We start from the raw sequence: 19,106 nt of genomic DNA on the forward strand, positions 1-19,106 counted from the left end.
AATAACAGCCCAAAACAACACCTATTACCAGCTGACTGTGTACTGAAAATATGAAACAAGGTTCCAGGGCTACAGTAAAACGCAAGCCTATAAAAACAGGGTTTAAAGTATTGTACTGTATTTGAAAAGTCAAGCATGTTGTACACACGGTTTCAAACAGAATACAGTAGTCCAATATATCCATTTCAAGTTAGGCCATTTAGCATGAAAGAGCATTTATTGGTGTGCATAAAGTGGGGAAACATTTTGTGAAACCTGAAAACATGGTAACATAAAATATTTCTTCAAATAAGCTCCTCTGGGTTTTAAAAATCTTGGTTACAGAGTTAAAAAAAAAAAAAAAAAAAAAAAAAAAAAAAAAAAAAAAAAAAAAGTAATACAAAGCTTTATTTTGAAACTAAAAATGCCCATCACACAAATACGAATGGACAAATGGATGTTCAGTGCAGTGAGCTTTGAGAAGTGATGTAACCAGCTGTCATAAAAAGCTGCTGGATTGAAATGCTGTTATGTGAAACAATGTGCTCACATACCCTTTTCTTCAGAACATTACTTTGAATGAGTCCTCTGTCATAGAGGTTTAGCAACACATTAATTACTGTACTCTTAGCATGCCCAGCAGTAACTGTGCCCAGCAGTGATGTGTATCTATTTCTCTCTCTATACATATATGACAAAACAATCAGCGAGTGAAGCATGGAACATAACAGTGCAAATATTCACCACAGATACCAGACAGCTGACCAGCACTGCACTGGAATCATAAATTAAAAAAGAAAGTCACTGCAGTCACAGGTTCACACAACAAACAACCTTCCCCCATTCTGCAGGTCCTGAACTGGATTTTGAATATTGTTCCACCTTTTTTTAATATCCATAACCAACAACTTCTGTTTTTTACAAGGTCTTGTACTCATAATACCATATGCCAGCACATGGAAAACCCTTTTTTTCCAGAAGAGGTAAGTATAAAACCTATTTATATTTTACTGGGCAGTCATTTGAAGGTTTATGAATTTGAAGGTCAATCAAGTCCTTTCTTGAACCTCCTCTTCACTGTTATCTCACTTTCTGAAGCTCCTCTCTTAGCCAAGAAGGCAGTGGTTGGCCTAGTCTGTGCAACAGCTTGGATAGTTCAACATTGTGGTCTTTGTAGTATCTTGACAAGAATGTCCGAGACTGAAAATAAAAGAAAGAGGGTGGTAAAGAAAAACAAACATGCGGCAATGTCCCTGATTTCCTAGGTTAAACACATTTACAAAACTTCAGCTGCTTTTAGCTGACAAGATAATATTGGCATGCCAAGTACATTAACTAGATAATATGGGCATGCAAAATACATTATTGTTCACATTCGCTTTGAATTACATTTTACATACATTAGCACTTGGTACAACCTGGTGGTCAAATATTTTCATTATCACATTCTTTTTGATGAGAAAATAAACTGTGATATATCTCTTTATTCAATGTTTCCTATATCCTATTTTCATTAGCTAGATGCACTCAAAGGAATGTTTTGTTTGTAAAGTACAGCCTCAGGAACAAAGTGTCTTACAATTGCACTGAGAACAGTGTCGCTTTGTATGTAACACTTTCAAGCAATTCCCTAAGTGCAAAATAAAAACACTGATTTCCGCAACTTGGCAAAATGTTACCCATAACAAGTTGCTTCAACAATTGCCAGAAAAATTGACTTGCTAAACTGCTGTACAGTCTGGACAGTTTTAGAAGGACACAAAAAACCTGGTCAAATCCAAATGAATCTTTTCATTTTCTGTTACACATAAAAAAGAATGAACAAAACGGTTACACATTCCTTCAAAATAACTGAAAAAAGCATAACTTTGATAAAGCATCACAGGTTGTGAATTTTTAATCACCAACAGCATAGAAACCTTTTTTTCACTAAAGGGGACTTAGCAGCATCCATCTCATGCTTGGTCCCAGTTGCCTTACCTTGCTGCTAGTGCGTGTCTCTTCTTAAACAAGAGCCATGGGTCTGAACAGCTAACTCCACATCGTGATTGTATTTCTAACCACAGTTCACATATCCACCACACAAGCAGCCTGTCTGCCCAAGACATACGATTTATGTATTGGATAAGACAGTGATGTATTGGGATTGATACCACAACTCCCTTATCCAAAAACACTTATTCCAGGCACAAAGACATAGGAAGTATGAATCTACACAGCTTTTTAAAATTTTCTTACAGTTGGTTGTCTCATATGAGAATGTTCACTGTTGCACTGATACTTTAGCTGGAAATCAAGCAATATTGTACAGTACACTTTTATGCCCCATCACTTAATTTGTGTTGAAAATGCTCTCAGATATCCCTGCTTAAGGTGCATGAAATATCCAAATGGATGTTATTTAGACAAAATAACTTCAAAGAGATGAATTATACTGTAACACAAAGTGTGATTATACTGTAGCACAATTTCTTCAACTTTGCTGTTATGCGCATAGGCTTTGGAATAGTCTTCTGCAGGTGATTAAGGATGCTAATACTGCTGAAGCATTTAAAAAACAGCTAAAAATATATCACCATGTACAGGCATTTCATCATGGTTAGGCTTATGTCCATGTGGAAAGCTTTATTTTATTTTTAACTATGTGCTTGTGCATTTGTTGTTGTATTTTGATTTTGATTTGTTTTGTTGTTTTATTTATTGTTATTATTTTCAAGTGTTCAGCGCTTTGAGATGTTTCCATTTAGGCGCCATACAAAATAAAGATTCTTCTTCTTCTTCTTAGTCATAGTAGTAGTCGTAGGCAAATGACATTTAATAGAGAAAAGTGTAAGGTACTGCACGCAGGAAATAAAAATGTACATTATAAATATCATATGGGAGATATTGAAATTGGAGAAGGAATCTATGAAAAAGACCTAGGAGTTTTTGTTGACTCAGAAATGTCTTCAACTAGACAATGTGGGGAAGCTATAAAAAAGGCTAACAAGATGCTCGGATACATTGTGAAAAGTGTTGAATTTAAATCAAGGGAAGTAATGTTAAAACTGTACAATGCACTTGTAAGACCTCATCTTGAATATTGTGTGCAGTTCTGGTCACCTCGCTATAAAAAAGATATTGCTGCTCTAGAAAGAGTGCAAAGAAGAGCGACCAGAATTATTCCGGGCTTAAAAGGCATGTCATATGCAGACAGGCTAAAAGAATTGAATCTGTTCAGTCTTGAACAAAGAAGACTACGTGGCGACCTAATTCAAGCATTCAAAATTCTAAAAGGTATTGACAGTGTCGACCCAAGGGACTTTTTCAGCCTGAAAAAAGAAACAAGGACCAGGGGTCACAAATGGAGTTTAGAAAAAGGGGCATTCAGAACAGAAAATAGGAGACACTTTTTTACACAGAGAATTGTGAGGGTCTGGAATCAACTCCCCAGTAATGTTGTTGAAGCTGACACCCTGGGATCCTTCAAGAAGCTGCTTGATGAGATTTTGGGATCAATAAGCTACTAACAACCAAACGAGCAAGATGGGCCAAATGGCCTCCTCTCGTTTGTAAACTTTCTTATGTTCTTATGTTCTTATAGTAGTAGTCATAGTTTTATGCTACAAAGCTATTCGTTTTTGCTACAGCACAGTGGAAGACAGGGCTCTGTATTCCTATGCTGTACATCAAGTTCAATGGGCACCAGATGTGTTACGGCACTTGAACATTCAGAACAAAGATTGCTGAAGGTTTGTCTTTGAGTAACTTCAGCAGTTATGATGAAGATATAGTACTAATTTGTGGAGTGGATGACAAACATATAAAACAAAGCTGGAGGAGTAACACAGGCTGATGCAGGAGCTCAAACTGGATGATAGAAGACCACACTGATGTCAGTGATTCAGTTTGAGGAACTACTTGAAAGTATTCGGGCCACATCTTTATAAGCTAAAAACCAACTACAGACAGTCTATCTGCATGGAAGAATGGTTATCTATATGTCTGAAGTACAGTAAAACATTAAATGTTTGCTGGAAAGAAATATTCACTAATTTTGCTTTTATTAAAAAATCCTCAAAATATACATGTCACAGAATTAGCATAATTACTCAATTCAGTTTATATACAGTATATGTACTGTAATGTTTACATGCATAAACACATTTGTTACTGTAAATTTGTCCATAGTGAGAAATATGCAAAATAATATTAAGATATTTCCGTTTCGCAGTATTTACATAGTATATTTATGCTAAAATGAAATTGAAAGAGAATAGAGATAATAGAGATAGTACTATTGTTATATAGTGTTATTATCACCTATACTGCACAAAATCATGTGTTTGTAAAGGTTAACATTGGTTCACAATTTGTTGTTATATCATACATGCATTCACATCCTAACTCCACAGCAATGGCTTGCCATTTTATGTTAATGTCCTATGGCATTTTAAAATATTCTTATAAAATGAAGGGGAAAGACAACAACAACACAGTAATGACTGCTTTAAAGGTTAAGATAAAATATGGATCTAATCAGTATGAATGATCTAATTCTAAGATTCCCAAAGCTGCCCCAAGTATGCAATCTAGTCATAGTTGTTGAATTATCTCTATTGAGATTTTGCTTCCTTTGCTTTAAAGGCAATACAAAAATGGGCAATTAAAGCAGACAAGACAATTAAAACTCTACTGTTAGAGTAAGCAAAAATGGGAGACAGTTTTTTTTTGTTAATAAAGTAAAGCGTGCATTTTCTTTTCAATATTTCAATTCAGTCAAGAGGTAATGGTTTGCATACATAAATAATAATGCACAACAAGATGTCTGGTTATGCTGATTCATACAACATATGTGGATGTTCACAATTCGCTTCACAGAGGTGTTGTTTTCCGATACTCACACAAGCATAACATGAAGTATGAGGTGAATGCATTTATCAGCCTTACCCGATATTCAGAAGACCTCTCCTTAATACATGAAACAGCAAAGCACTGATCTCAAGGCTGATCAATAAAGTGATTGAATACTTTGAAGTTTTAAGTCCACCTCCATCTTATTCTATTGAGTCATTCCACCCAGCACTGTCACCATTCCTGGCATAAACTCAGTAATGTCACAATTGTGTTTCCTTTGACACAGTCCATAACTTGCAATGAAAATGGAATAATGAAAGAACATGTCTAATTAAATGGCAAACGTTTCGACTATAAGTCTTTCTAAATGTCTTCAATGAATATGGAGAATACATCAGCAGACTTTCGTTTAATAATGTTATATATGTAAACCATAGCATTTACACATCAGTGCATTTTCACCTCAAAACACAGGCTAAGTACAAACTGAAAGGAAGATGATGGAGATGTTTTACCTCTAAGTCCATAGGGGGATATTTCCTGCCTTTGCTTTTCCCCAGACATTTAGTCTTCCCACCTTCAAGTAGCTGACACCAGAATCCTTTCTGTGGATCAAATCTGCAATGTTGGATGAAAGGTAGTCAAAGAGTGTTTGTTATATTAATTTTATTTAAGGTATCTATGTACAATCTAATCTCTTATTCTGTCTCTTTGAAACATAGTAACAAGTCATGGGGGTGGGTATCTATGGTTTTACAGTTAATCATACTGTGCAGGGCTGTATGTATTTAACAGGGGACTCGTTTCCATGACTGATTGGCCTAGAGATATTCCAGTCAGTGGTGCCATCGCATTACCATTCCTTTGGGTGGGTTTCCTTGCTGAGTTTAGTCACTTAGGCTGTGCATGGGTTATGTAGCAGATGGGACTGGGTTGAGTAAGGTGGGGAGAAATAAATCTGTCCTGTAAGCCTGATATGGGGAAACTAGGGCTGGTTCAGTCTGCTGTGTTAATGAAATGCTAATATAGTGAAGCTGTGCTGGCCTATACATTGTTAGAGCTGCTGTTCTAGGCACAAAAGTACGGCAAGCCAAATTATCATTTATAGATATCTCAAAATATTTTATAGATATCTTGAAATACTTTATAGATATCTCAAAATATTTTATAGATATCTCAAAATGTTTCAAGACATCTTTAAATGCAATTCAACATACCTCTAAATGATCATTTGGCTTGCCATTCAAAAGAAAATCCCTCTCTGCAAACAGATGCAAAAAGATTTGCTGTACTTGTCAAAGAAGATCAAGGTGCCCTTGCCATACTCCCTAGCACAGAAACAATCCCCTGCTTTAGAGACTACATTTAAAACCAGGCTTCAGTGGGAAAAGAATGGAGGATATTTATACAGACATACAGCAAAATGGAATTGAAGGACCTGCCATTTTCTGTGACGATTTCTTTAGTAGATGCAGGCTCCTTACATGGGACTATAGCGTTCACAATATAATGCAGAGCATGAAAGGTTTCCTTGATGTTAAGATATGCTAGTTGTTGAAATCTAATTTTAAGTAAAATGTGCAGTGGACAGTTTTCTAAACAAATAAAGACAGCATCTGGATAGCAAATACCATAACTCAAATGTATTTTTAATGCACTGTGTATCAAGCTTATTTGATGAAAATGAATTATACTGAACCTACAATTCAATTTTTAATAATATTAAATTATACTCTTCCAGCATTAGACACTAAACTCTCCAGGATGAAAACTTGAGTTTTAGCTCCACAGCTTGAAAGATACAATGTTTTCAAATTGCTCACGATAGTGCCTGAGAGTAGTTGTAATATGGGGAAACTCCTAGAAACTTCTGGACTTCATCCATTATAGCAGCAGGGTCGCTCCTCAGCTGCTGCCCATCAATGATCAGTAACTAAAAAAAAACAGTAAGTTTATTAATTTTTTTAACAGAGCTAAATAAAAGAACAGACCCCTTATAAAATCTTTAGCCAGTTAAGTAGGGTGATCAGATCATATCAAGTCCATCAATCTTTACAAATACTGTTTTAGTCTAATTAAATGAATAGGAAATATAATCCATTTAATTTATTTTGGATTTTTTGTTCATTCTTCATTAAAGAATTTTGTATTATGGTCCTTCTTCATGTACTGTAAAGACCTCTTAATCCAGTTTATTTTATTAGTTTTGCTGCACAATGAACATATCTAATTATTGCACTGTACAGGGTGTAGTAAAAGTTGCTAAATATGACATCTTTCTAAATGAGAATGATATCTTTTTACCTGAGAAGGAGGGTAGTAAGTGAGCCAGTGTTCAATATGAATAGAATACCAGCCTGGCACCAGACATTTATTCTGAAGAGATCTGAGCTCTGCTGGGGCATGGCGTCCTGCAGAAATCACCTCATAGAAAGTGTACTTCAGAGCAGCATGATCTTCATGGGCCCTCTGGTGCTATAGGGAATATTTATAGACAACAGCAACCGATGACTGCAGTCCACATACAGTGAGTGTTTAGAATGTCTTACAGGCTGCATGTATTTACAAGAACTACAGGGCCTATAGAAAGTCTACACCCCCTTGAACTTTTTTCACATTTTGTTGTGTCAGTGCCTCCGAGTTTCATGCATTTAAATGAGGATTTTTTCAACTTACTACACACCATACTCCACACTACTAAGGGGAAAAAAGTTTCTATTGCGCAAAAAATTATATATTAAAATACAAAACTGAAAGATCATAATTGGACAAGTCACCCCCCTGAGTTAATACTTGGCAGAAGCACCTTTGGCAACAATTAGAGCCGTGAGTCTGTTGGGATAGGTCTCTGCCAACTTTGCACACCTAGATTTGGCAATATTTGACCATTCTTTTTTACAAAACTGTTCAAGCTTTGTCAAGTTCCTTGGGGAGCGTTGATGGGCAGCAAATTTCAAGTCATGCCACAAAGTTTCGATTGGATTTAGGTCGGGGCACTGACTGGGCCACTCAAGGACATTTACCTTTTTGTTCCTTAGCCACTCCAGTGTAGCTTTGGCTGTGTGCTTTGGGTCGTTGTCATGCTGAAAGGTGAACTTCCGTACCAGTTTCAGTTTTCTTGCAGAGGGCAGCAGGTTTTCCTCAAGGACTTCTCTGTACTTTGCTCCATTCATTTTCCCTTCTATCCTGACAAGTGCCCCAGTCCCTGCTGATGTGAAACATCTCCATAACATGATGCTGCCACCACCATGCTTCACAGTAGGGATGGTGTTCTTTGGGTGATGTGCTGTGTTGGGTTTGCACCAAACATAAAGCTTTGCATTTAGGCCAAAAAGTTCCATTTTTGTTTTGTCAGACCACAAAACTTTTTTTGTCACATGGCTACAGAATCTCCTGATTGTTTTTTTGCATACTTCATACTGGATTCAAGGAGGGCTTTCTTGAGTAATGGCTTCCTTCTTGCCACCCTACCATACAGGCCAGATTTGTGGAGTGCTTGGGATATTGTTGTCACATGCACACAGTCTGCAGCTCTTGCAAAGTTGCCTTTGGCCTCTTGGTAGCCTCTCTGATCTGTCTCCTTCTTGCTTGGTCATCCAGTTTAGAGGGACAGCCTGATCTAGGCATGGTCTTGGTGGTGCCATACACCTTCCACTTCTTAATAATCATCTTGACTGTGCTCCAAGGGATATTCAAGGCCTTTGATATTTTTTTTTATACCCATCCCCTGATGTGTCATTCAACAACTTTGTCCCGGAGTTCTTTCGAAAGCGCCTTGGTGCTCATGGTTGGGTCTTTGCTTTAAAATGCACTACCCAGCAGATGGAATCTAAAGGAATTGCTGAATTTATCCTGAAATCATGTGAATTACTACAATTTAACACAGGTGGAGGCCACTTAACTTGGTGTGTGATTTTGAAGGCAATTGGATACACCTGAGCTAATTTTTAATACATTTTCTACAAATTTCTAGAATAGTTTTATCATTTGGAAGTTGTGGGGTAGGATGTGTAGATACATAAAAAAAAACAAAAGAAACAAAAAAAAAAAACTATTTTAATGTATTTTAATTCCAGGCTATACGGCAACAAAAGGTGAACAATTTGAAAGGGAGTGTAGACTTTCTATAGGCACTGTATTTCCCCAGACGTTTCCTTCTGTATATTGTGGTTGGATAGCAAAATAATTTCATAAATATCACCTGTTGTGCACTTCCACTTGATATAGATCTCACATGTGGAGTTTTTAAAACAATGAAATAGTTTTATTGTATTTTTCATATGGAAATGTCTGGTAATACACTAGTTCAGTTTCTTTGATCATGTCACCTCGAGAGAGATATTGTTTCCTCCCCTTCAACACCTTTGTGCTTTGCAGCCAGTGATAGCTGAAATGATCCAGGAAGTGAAACAGCTTCAAAATGTGTTCTTTTTATAATGGAAAACAACATGGTAATTTAATCCAACAGTAAATGCCACGTACTTGAACAAAAGAGGTAAGCCAATTAACACTGGGCATACATACTTCTTCACAGTAATTACTTTATTGCCAGTTTTAACAACATCATCTTTTAATGCCAGAAAATGTGCAAATGTGAGAAAATGACTGGAAATTAAACACAAGTGACAACAGCTTTATGTGAGAGGGACTTTTTTCTCAGCTGTGGTACTGCTCGAAGAGCATACTTACTATTAAATATTTAATTACTGAAACTGTTATCTGAGGGGAAACAGGGAACACACAGTGTAAAACAGACAACTCACTGCAGCTGTCGTTTCTGCATTTTTGTGTGACATGTTTATTTCTGCAATGCCACCGCAGAGAGCCTTCATTTACAGGAGGCTTTTACTGAGATAAAAAGAGCTTTTAATAAAAAAAAAATCTATCTACTGCAAACTCTCTTTGGGATACAAAATCAGCTTTGCCTGGGGAGCTGGGAACTAAGCACACACACCGCCAACAGATTCCTTAGAATTTAAGAATCACAAAGGAAATGTACTGTAGTCGTAGTGCATCATATATTGAAAGGGAGGTCAACTGTGTTGTCATCTTTTCTTCTGGTTTTCCAGATGATTTTTGTCTATTAGGATGTTTTTTCAGAAGAGTTTATTCTGTTATGCACTGGTATAATTGAGACACTATGGGGCAGATGTACTAAAGTGATGCGTCTGTCGCGATCGTTGCAAACCACATGAAAACCAGTCGGAAGTGTAGCGTGAAATGTACTAAACAAATGCAATGCTGTTAGCATAATTTTAAAGAATGTTTTGCAGCCGCAGTTCTTATTTGCACTTTAGCCTTAAATGAATATGTAATTCTGAGCGTTCCTCCAGAAATTCACAAAAACAGGCTGGATATAGTGCAAATAAGGGATCAAAAATATTGTGATGAGATGTATTAAAGCAGCGGGCAATTGCGATACTTACAAGTGCATCATTTTGTTAAGAACTTTTGAAAGCATGTTTTAAACGGTCACAACTGTAGCTGGCATTTCCCAGTCTGCTTTTTCTTCTGCATTGCCAGTTGTGCTTAATGCATTTGAGACAAACACCCAAGTACCTAATCTTCACTAAAGTCAGGGTGTACTTTGGAGCCTTGAAAACACATTTCTATGACATTTCTGGTTTTCCCAGCATGTTGGGAGCAATAGACTGCACACATGTGCCACTAACCCATCCAGCTCATTGTTAGCATCTGTATAGGACCATGATCTATTGTGTGTTAATTGTCTTGGCTACTAAGTAGACCAAGTTAAAAATAATAAAATAAAATAAAAAATAACCCTAAAATCATTTACTTTCCATTTAAAATATTTTATTCACATTGTACATCAATGTGTACAATGCAGCAGGGCTGTTACTTAAGCCTCAAAATAGCAATCGACTAATTGGGCACACAAAACATAATCGTTCGAGTAAATATCGATGATTGTACCATACATTTTCGGTGCATTCCTCTTCCCGTGACGTTATTATTTTAATATCATTGCAGCTTAGTTAAAGCTTGTGCACAACAACGGAATGTGAGGGGTAATTACGCCTGGGTAGTAGCGTCAGGAGAAAAAAAAAAAAAAAAAAAACCACAACATTCGCAAAAAGTCTAAACTACAGGAGTGCTACTAAAATATTTATTCCAAACAGTTTACTGTATTTTGCAACTAGACACCAGTTAAGGAAAACTGTCATTCAGTGGCTGCTGCAGTATCACGCATTGCATCCCTGTACCACCTATTCTTCACTTTCTGTGAAACACTCAATGCGGAAATCCCTGCCTAAAACACAATAATAATAATAATAATAATAATAATAATATAATAATAATAATAATAATAATAATAATAATACATTGATTTACATACCAGAACATGAATACCCGCTAGCTGATCCTTACTCCAAAATTTCGTTTAACATCTCTTTTAGTTTGTTTGTTTATTTTTAACGTTATTGAATAGTGTTACATTTTCATTATATAACAGCTCATTTTGAAAATCTAAAGAAACGCAAACTATATAGTCAGTTTTCTTCAATGTGCGTAATTTATTTACAGTATGTTTACCAGGAATACAAGTCTGTCGTCCTGCTCTGGACACTAAGTGGCGTGCTTTTTGTTTGTTTGTTTGTTTGTTTGTTTATACAGTCAATACACATAGAGGCGTACTTGCAAAGCATTTTCAAAACTGATTCGCCGGTAGGATGGGACCAGCAAATCAGATGCTGGTTAACACGAGCAGGAGAAGAGCATGTCCACTGCTTGTCGGTGGCAGAAATACTGTAATAGTAAGAGTTCGGTGCAGTTTTGTTGATAAAATTAAATAATGTTATTAACGATGCGCGTTACAAAAAAATAATTATTGAATCAATTATCCAGTATTTATATCGAAGTATATAATCAGGAATGGAATCGATCGAAAAATCAGTTTCCGAATTAATCGTAGCAGTCGGATTTACAATACCAGCAGGCTAATGTACAAAAACTGCGCTAGGTATTTATTTGATGTTACTACCGTAATGTATACTGTATAGGCCTACTGTACAGATTTACATTTTTACATAATGTAATGTGTAGCCTACCAAAACACACTAGTGTTATTTCAGCGCAATGATTTATATTTAAAATACATCGAGAACTGTAAATGCACATGCGTTCGATTTTACTGTATTGTTTTTAAAACCGACACCGCCATACGTCGGACAAACATGTCTGGTTTAGCGAGGGGCTACTGTATAATTTTGAAAAGCTTTTTGGGGGTGAAGTCGTAAAACTCTCACTAGAAATCTCGCTAAGATGACGCAAATAATATTTAAATTAGTATATTTCGGCTCTCTTCATTAACATATTTTTTCTTAGTACATACAACAAAATGTGCACTTTGCGAATTGTCATAACCAAAATACAAACTGCGGTATGTTTGCTCTGCGACTGGCCCATCTTAGTACACCTACCCCTAACAGTCTTATGGGGGACATAATGGGGAACAAAAGGCTGAAATTGGTTAAACCAATTACCCATGAAACCATGAAAGAAAGTGTACCTGTGCATGTTTCTATGCAAGCATAGGTAATCTTTTAAGTGTGAATCATTTCTTGTCTGGCTGTGTAGGCCTCTCTGTGGGTGTTTACCTTTTAGCCCTCATAATAATTTTATAAAAACAATAATAATTATATTAGTAAGTGACACCTAGTGAATTGTATTAAATCTGTAGCTCTGTGAACATGTTTTTCCAAACAGAACACATAACATCACACTGAACTGTTTTTTACACTTAAGTTTCATATATGTAATATATTCATCAATGTTTTCCTTGTTTTATATATAGATCAAAATAAAAACCATGTTTCAGAATTCACACTGCCTTCCTTTTGCATTCTTTAGAAACTCTTTTCTGTACTTATTTTTAAAATCAAAATGAATTTAAATTTTTGTGCACAACCAAAGTTGGTATAAATACATGAATTCAATAAAGCTGGAATACAAAAACGACAGTAATCTTGAAGGGCTGCATTTTTTATGTAAATCTGAGATGGTCAGCTGCAATTATCATGCAGTTTAGTTCAGTCATAGTAATTGCTATACAGCTCCAGTGAAAGCCCCTACCTGGTACCAAGAGTATGCCCGGTCAGAAGGATTGATGATTAAGGTAATTATCTTTGATTTTGGTACTAGGGCAGCAGCACGCTTTGGAGCATCTTCAGAAGTGAAGTAATTTGCACTTTTCTCAAACAGAAAGTCAGAGGTCACATTAGAGGGGACTGGGAAGAAGTCCATGTACCTGTGTGAAGGACAATGTGTTACCACCAGACAGCTTAACAAAAAAAAAAAAAAAAAAAAGAAAGACAACAATGTTTGTTCTATTCACACACTATGTGTGTGTGTGTGTGTGTGTGTGTGTGTGTGTGTATATATATATATATATATATATATATATATATATATATATATATATATATATATATATATATCCCTGTAATTAATTGCTTAACCTTCTGAAGATTTCACATACTTTCTATTGCAGTAAATAAAATAAAAAGGCTTGCTATCAGTAGGCTTGCTAAACTGTTTAACAGCTGCTTGTCTTTTCGAAAGTACAACTTTCGGTTGAGGCCTAAACCGTCCACTCCTGAATAGTTTTTTGAATTTCAGAGCTCAGGCCAATGGTCTCTCCTTTACTCCATGTGACAACCAGTAAAGATAAATAACAGTTTTACCTCACAATTCTCCACTGTATCTATAACTGTGGTCCCTGCACGTATTGGTAACAGTACCACTCTTTACCACCCTCTTTAGTATATTACACTCAGATGTGGCTCTACACATACTTCCTAAACTCATAAACTGCTCCATCTGTGCTGAGTCAAATTGATTTCAAGTCAACTGTGAATTTATACATTGCAATTACGGTTGTGTCACTGCTACTTTGCTGTTATTCATGTGACCCCCCCCCCCCCCCCCCCCCCCCCCACTCTATTTTGTGAATTGCACTGCAATGTTAGTCAACTGGACCTAGGCCCACCAAGCAAAGAAATGTAATCATTTTAAAGCTATAATGCCTGGAACCTAAGGAAGCTGAATTCAAAAGGGGTTTGGTGCTCAGGTTATGGTATGGGAGTAAATTCTTTTGGAGGGATATTAGTGCCAGGATACTAGGGTTAAGAGGTCTGCCATTTGTTAGCAAGTACTCTGGGATTGCTGATGTCTGCAAAGGACATCTATTTTATGATAACCTGACGTGCAGTTCCTCATGAAGTGCAGTAATCGAGCAACCCATGTTTAATGGCTCATAACAGAGTATTTCCAGGTTTTTCATTTCCGTGGAGTGGTCCACTGTAACTGTTATGCTCAGCTTAAAATGAATCCTTTACACAAGTGATAACATTTTAGTCAAACCAATTAATTCAGAAGGTGAGCTCAACTGTTTGCTGTGAACCTGGTTTATGACCAACTGCTTCAAAATAATCAATTTTAACTTTAATAAATCAATAAAATGTATTTCCCTTCAGAGATAGATACATATTATACCTAATAGCCAGGCTATTATTTTGCAACAGCCAAGGCTTCTCATTAATGGGTTGAAGTTGGGCCCATGTTAAAATAATTCTCCTTGTAAGCGGTCAGTTTTATAATGTTTTTTTTTTTTTGTAGATATGATTTTTTTTAATATCCAATGCGCAAATAATACCTGAGGGAATATATCTGCCTAGAAGTAGTTGCTCTGTGCATTAATGATTCAAACAATTGCTTGCATTATCAATGATGAAGGTTCAGATGACTAATATGTTGTTTGGCAGTTTGGGATCAGATGATCCAGACTCCACAGTCTGATGGATTACACTTTCCTGTTACATTATAATCCATATTTTGGATTTATTTTTAAAAAATGTTTTAGACACTGCAAGCGCTTATAACTCAGGCACCATTTTTTTTTTTTGTATTGAACATTTGAATGTTATAGTGCTATTTTGGATGTTCATTTATTATTTTGTGTTGTTTTTTCATACTGGACACTGGAATATATTACTTACAGAGATTATGTAAAGCCCTTTATTTTAGTGGACTGAACATTTCACGTGTCTATATATATTTTTAATTTAGCAACTTTATTCTTCCGGTTTTAACCTACACATGTGGTTTTTCATTATGTGCTTTTGCACTGCACACTGTCATTTTAAAGTTTAATGTGAAAATATATGACATGACAAAACAGTGGACATACTGCAGCAGCTTTGAATTGTATTTCACCAGTCAATAAATATGTTAACTTCTTGATTCTTTAGCGTGTCTGTGTGCTGTGCTCTACCTTTGAATTTTAAGCATGCCTAATTGTAAAAGTAATTTACCTACCTAATGTTAAAAACACTACTGTAATTGCGTCCCTGCTTGAGTCAATGGCTCCCCCTACACACACCTTTGCCTTAACAACAACTTTATGGCCCCTGGGTGTTGACTGCGGTATTCGGTACATATAAATCTGGTATATATAAATTAAACAAGACCAGCACATGAGCAGGTTTATTGCTGTCAGTAGTTCGTATCTTCTTATGCAAGCTTGCAAAAATGTCAGCAGTATTATGCCAGTGCTTTAAGTGAATAATAAATAAATACAAAGTAAAAAATATATAAATATGCAGCCCTAGCACCTAAACAAATATACCTAATACCTACTCATGAATAAATACATTCTCATATATAACAAGACAAAAATAAAAATATATATATAAAAAAAAAAACAATTTGCAATGTTTGGATTTATAGGGACTGATATTGTTTTCTAAGAAACTGTTCCATGAGTCATTTTCTAATAGTAATTTTCTAATTTCAACACTACAGATAAACTACAGTCTCACACTCTCCCTTTTCTGTCATTCTTTTCTCAGCATTTATTGCGTTTAAATACTATACACACTTGAATTGATTTATTGTTTGGATATAAAGTCAGGAAGGGTATTGAGCAAACCATTCTAGATAACAATAAAACAAACAAACAAAAAACTAATACAATGAGCTGTCTATCCTTACCAGTCTATCCCTTTATGGTAGTTGTTCCCATTGAAAAACTGCACCTCCTCAAAGGTCCTCAGACTGGGAAAATTGCTGGTAATGGAAGGGTGCATTACCAGGAACAGGTACAGAGCAGTGGTACCTGAAAAAAAAGGTCAGAGATAATAACCCCTTCTTCTCTGCCAAATTGAATCTCACTGCAATATAAATGTACAGTTTACTGAATGCAGTTGAACTGATCAGTGGTTATCTGGACAGCTAAACAAACTCCTGACCAAGCTCTCAATTTTACCTTAATGATTGTCCTCCCTCTTTTCTAATTAGAATTCAATTTTTTGCTATGGCAGAATTCATTGGGACACAGGTCAACAGAACAGCCTTTAATATAAATACACTTACAGGTTTAAAAAGTAAAACTACTTCTGGAAATGATGTGAAGTGTAATTTGAAACAGTTTTCTGGGAACATGCTTTTAGATCCCAGCTAACTGTTCTGTGTTTCAGTAAGCCTAAGCTTTTCTACAATTTGAGATTGCAGGGAACACTAGATAACTATTCAAATTCACAACCTTTGTATGTGCAGCACACTGATAGCAATAACTAATTTGCTAAGTAATATGTGCTAAATAATTTCCATTCATCTGCCAAATTACATGATTCCTGAACAGGGCTCTGAAAAGGGTGCATCCAGTATGTAACAAACTGAAATTATCAAGGATGCAAGAACAAAGCAAGAGAGAAGCACCTCAAACAAGCTATTTCAAGAGCAAACGTGGTGGGTTTTGCTTATCTAAAAACACAACACAACAGATTTTACTCTCATACATTATTCTGTTAATGAACGTATGTTACCACTCCCTGGTAACAAAAAAAGCATTGTCCACTGAGCTATACTAGCCATGCCACTATCCTTGAAGAAAGCCCTGGGTAACTATGGCAACAGTTTTACTCACCAGTCTTCTGAGGTCCTACAACCAGGAATTTGGGCAAACGATCACAGGTTTTCTCTTTCGACCAGATATCCTTGTGCCGCTTGTCATCGCATGGATTCTGAAAAATATTTTTATAAACATTTTTGCTGTTACGATTTGTAAGCCTGGTAAATGAAAACCCTGCCGATTTAAGCACAGACAATAATAGGAGAATGATACATAACACACACAGGGCCCTATTCTGATTAAATGAGTGCAAGCACAGGCACAGTGGTTAAAGTCAACCATGTCTGCCACGCAGGGAGGGGCTTCTCCAAAAATGTGATTCTGATCAAAATAAAAACCTAGGATAAGAGCGTTTAGTGCCGCACTGACAGCGCTCAGCCAATCATTGCTGACTAGGTTGGGGAATCTGCTATCCAATCAGGGCCAGGCGACCATTCCTTTAAGAGACAGAATGTGCTTTTAACTTTTCTTTCTTTGATTTCCTCTTTCTGTGTCAGTACAAACGCATGTACTTGCTACTTAGGACTACTTTTCTTTTTATAGTGTGTTCAATTGTTAATGTTCCTGATTGCGCCACTAAATAAATCTGGTTTCAGTGGGTCTTAACGCAGTGCTCAATTTGGGACCCCATTGCACTCATCAGAATCACTTCGGCAAATATGTTAATGATACCACAGCCCGAAATTTATGCCCACACATGGCAATGGGTCAAGAGCTCTATAATGGCGCAAGAAACATCTTCAGAATACCACTGCAGCGCAGTGGAGCTTTTTTTTTTTTTTTTTTTTTTACATATTCTCTCCATTTATGCGCCACAGAATCGGGGGCAAGCACCAATCGCATTTGCACTCACATTTGCGCTGCGATTACAATACAGCCCATAACGTCAAACAGGTAAAAAATGCAATATAATGAAAATGTATGTGATACAATCCCTACAAGTCCTTATTAAATAATTTTATCTTGTACTTTTTATGACTTTGTTCTACACTATTAATGAAACATGAGGTTATAAAGCTCAGTCAGAAACAATACGACTGAAACAGAAACATGTCTCGCAATACTTAATTGTTATGCAAAATTAATATTGTAATATAGAAAAGCTGCACCTCCTTGTCAGTTTAAGTCATATTGAGCAAGGCAGCAGATCTGACAGACTTTCACAGCATGACAATTGAAGGCGCCATCACATTCCAAAACAATCTGGAGAACAAACTTCACTGCTGATTTCATCCCTGTGCTACCTTATTATTAATTATTGAAGAATGGTCATGTACCTCTCCAGATCAATTGAAAAATGACCTGCAGTCACATTGTCCCATAGACACTATCGCTTATATTATTTTCCCCAATGCTTTAAATAAATTAATTCACAGTAGAGTATTGTAGAGCTATAAAACTACATACCTGCCAAATTGGATCATGTTGCTCAGGGAAGAGCTGAAAGTACTTGTGAGCCAGCTGAAATGGTGGCAACGTCTGTAGTCTGAGGTTAGTCCAGCATTGAACAAAGTTGGCCAGGTTTGAAAAAGTGTACAGTCCCAGTCGGTCATTCCCATAGTTGGATAAATGTGTCATAAAGATGCTGATCTAGAGAGATAAAAGGCAATACATAATGAATTTCCCTCAGGTCACCAATAGATGGCAGTAAGTACATTCTCAACCACAGCAGCTGGTGCTCTGAGTCTTTGGAATGAAGAAGATGGCAAAATCTTCCTTAAAATTTAGACCAGGTCTTGTTATGGAACCTTATCTGACAGTTGTGATTCTCTCAATCATCCCTTTCACCTTTCCCTTTCACCTGCTTAATCCACTTAATTTATTATATACATATATATATATATATACACACACACACACACACACACACACACACACACACACACACACATATATATATATATATATATATATATATATATATATATATATATATATATATATATATATATATATATATATAAAGTGTATGGAAACATTTCACTGAGCTTGGCTTTGTTTGTACATTTAAAGTCTCTTCCTGTAGCTTTATGCTCTAATTACTAAATACCCTGCCAACATACTGAGCTGGCCTAACTTAAAAAAGCAGTTACTAGCAGTAGGGTGGAAACTCATTATATCTCAGGTCTTAAAAAAACAAAACAAAAAAAAACTGACTGTAATTCATACAGAGCCTTGCAGCATACCGTTAACTTCACATTAACATGGTGCAGACTGCTCACAAATGACAGCCTTTCTTTTCAGCTGTCTGGAAGCTTTGCTTTTACTGTCACATCTGAAAGTTGTTTGGACTGTTTGATAAGGCCACTGGATGCCTTGGGGAGAGCAAGCAGGAAGCATAACAGAGGCCATTAAACCG

The 19,106-nt window shown here is 36.3% G+C and overlaps 1 protein-coding gene across 1 annotated transcript in view; it reads right to left on the minus strand.

Moving 5' to 3' along the window:
• Positions 1-373: 373 nt before the first annotated feature.
• LOC121322774 (bifunctional heparan sulfate N-deacetylase/N-sulfotransferase 4-like) overlaps positions 374-19,106 on the minus strand; it is an 84,573-nt gene continuing 65,840 nt past the window's right edge. The window contains exons 6-13 of the mRNA XM_041263068.1: positions 18,155-18,337; positions 16,763-16,859; positions 15,829-15,952; positions 12,910-13,084; positions 7,120-7,290; positions 6,639-6,748; positions 5,331-5,433; positions 374-1,179 (exon numbers count right to left, since the gene is read on the minus strand). Of these exons, the coding sequence (XP_041119002.1) occupies positions 1,060-1,179; positions 5,331-5,433; positions 6,639-6,748; positions 7,120-7,290; positions 12,910-13,084; positions 15,829-15,952; positions 16,763-16,859; positions 18,155-18,337 (1,083 nt within the window). The 3' untranslated portion in view covers positions 374-1,059. The remainder of the gene's footprint in view (positions 1,180-5,330; positions 5,434-6,638; positions 6,749-7,119; positions 7,291-12,909; positions 13,085-15,828; positions 15,953-16,762; positions 16,860-18,154; positions 18,338-19,106) is intronic.

Source organism: Polyodon spathula, chromosome 1 (genome assembly GCF_017654505.1).
Source record: "Polyodon spathula isolate WHYD16114869_AA chromosome 1, ASM1765450v1, whole genome shotgun sequence".
Taxonomy (NCBI): domain Eukaryota; kingdom Metazoa; phylum Chordata; class Actinopteri; order Acipenseriformes; family Polyodontidae; genus Polyodon; species Polyodon spathula.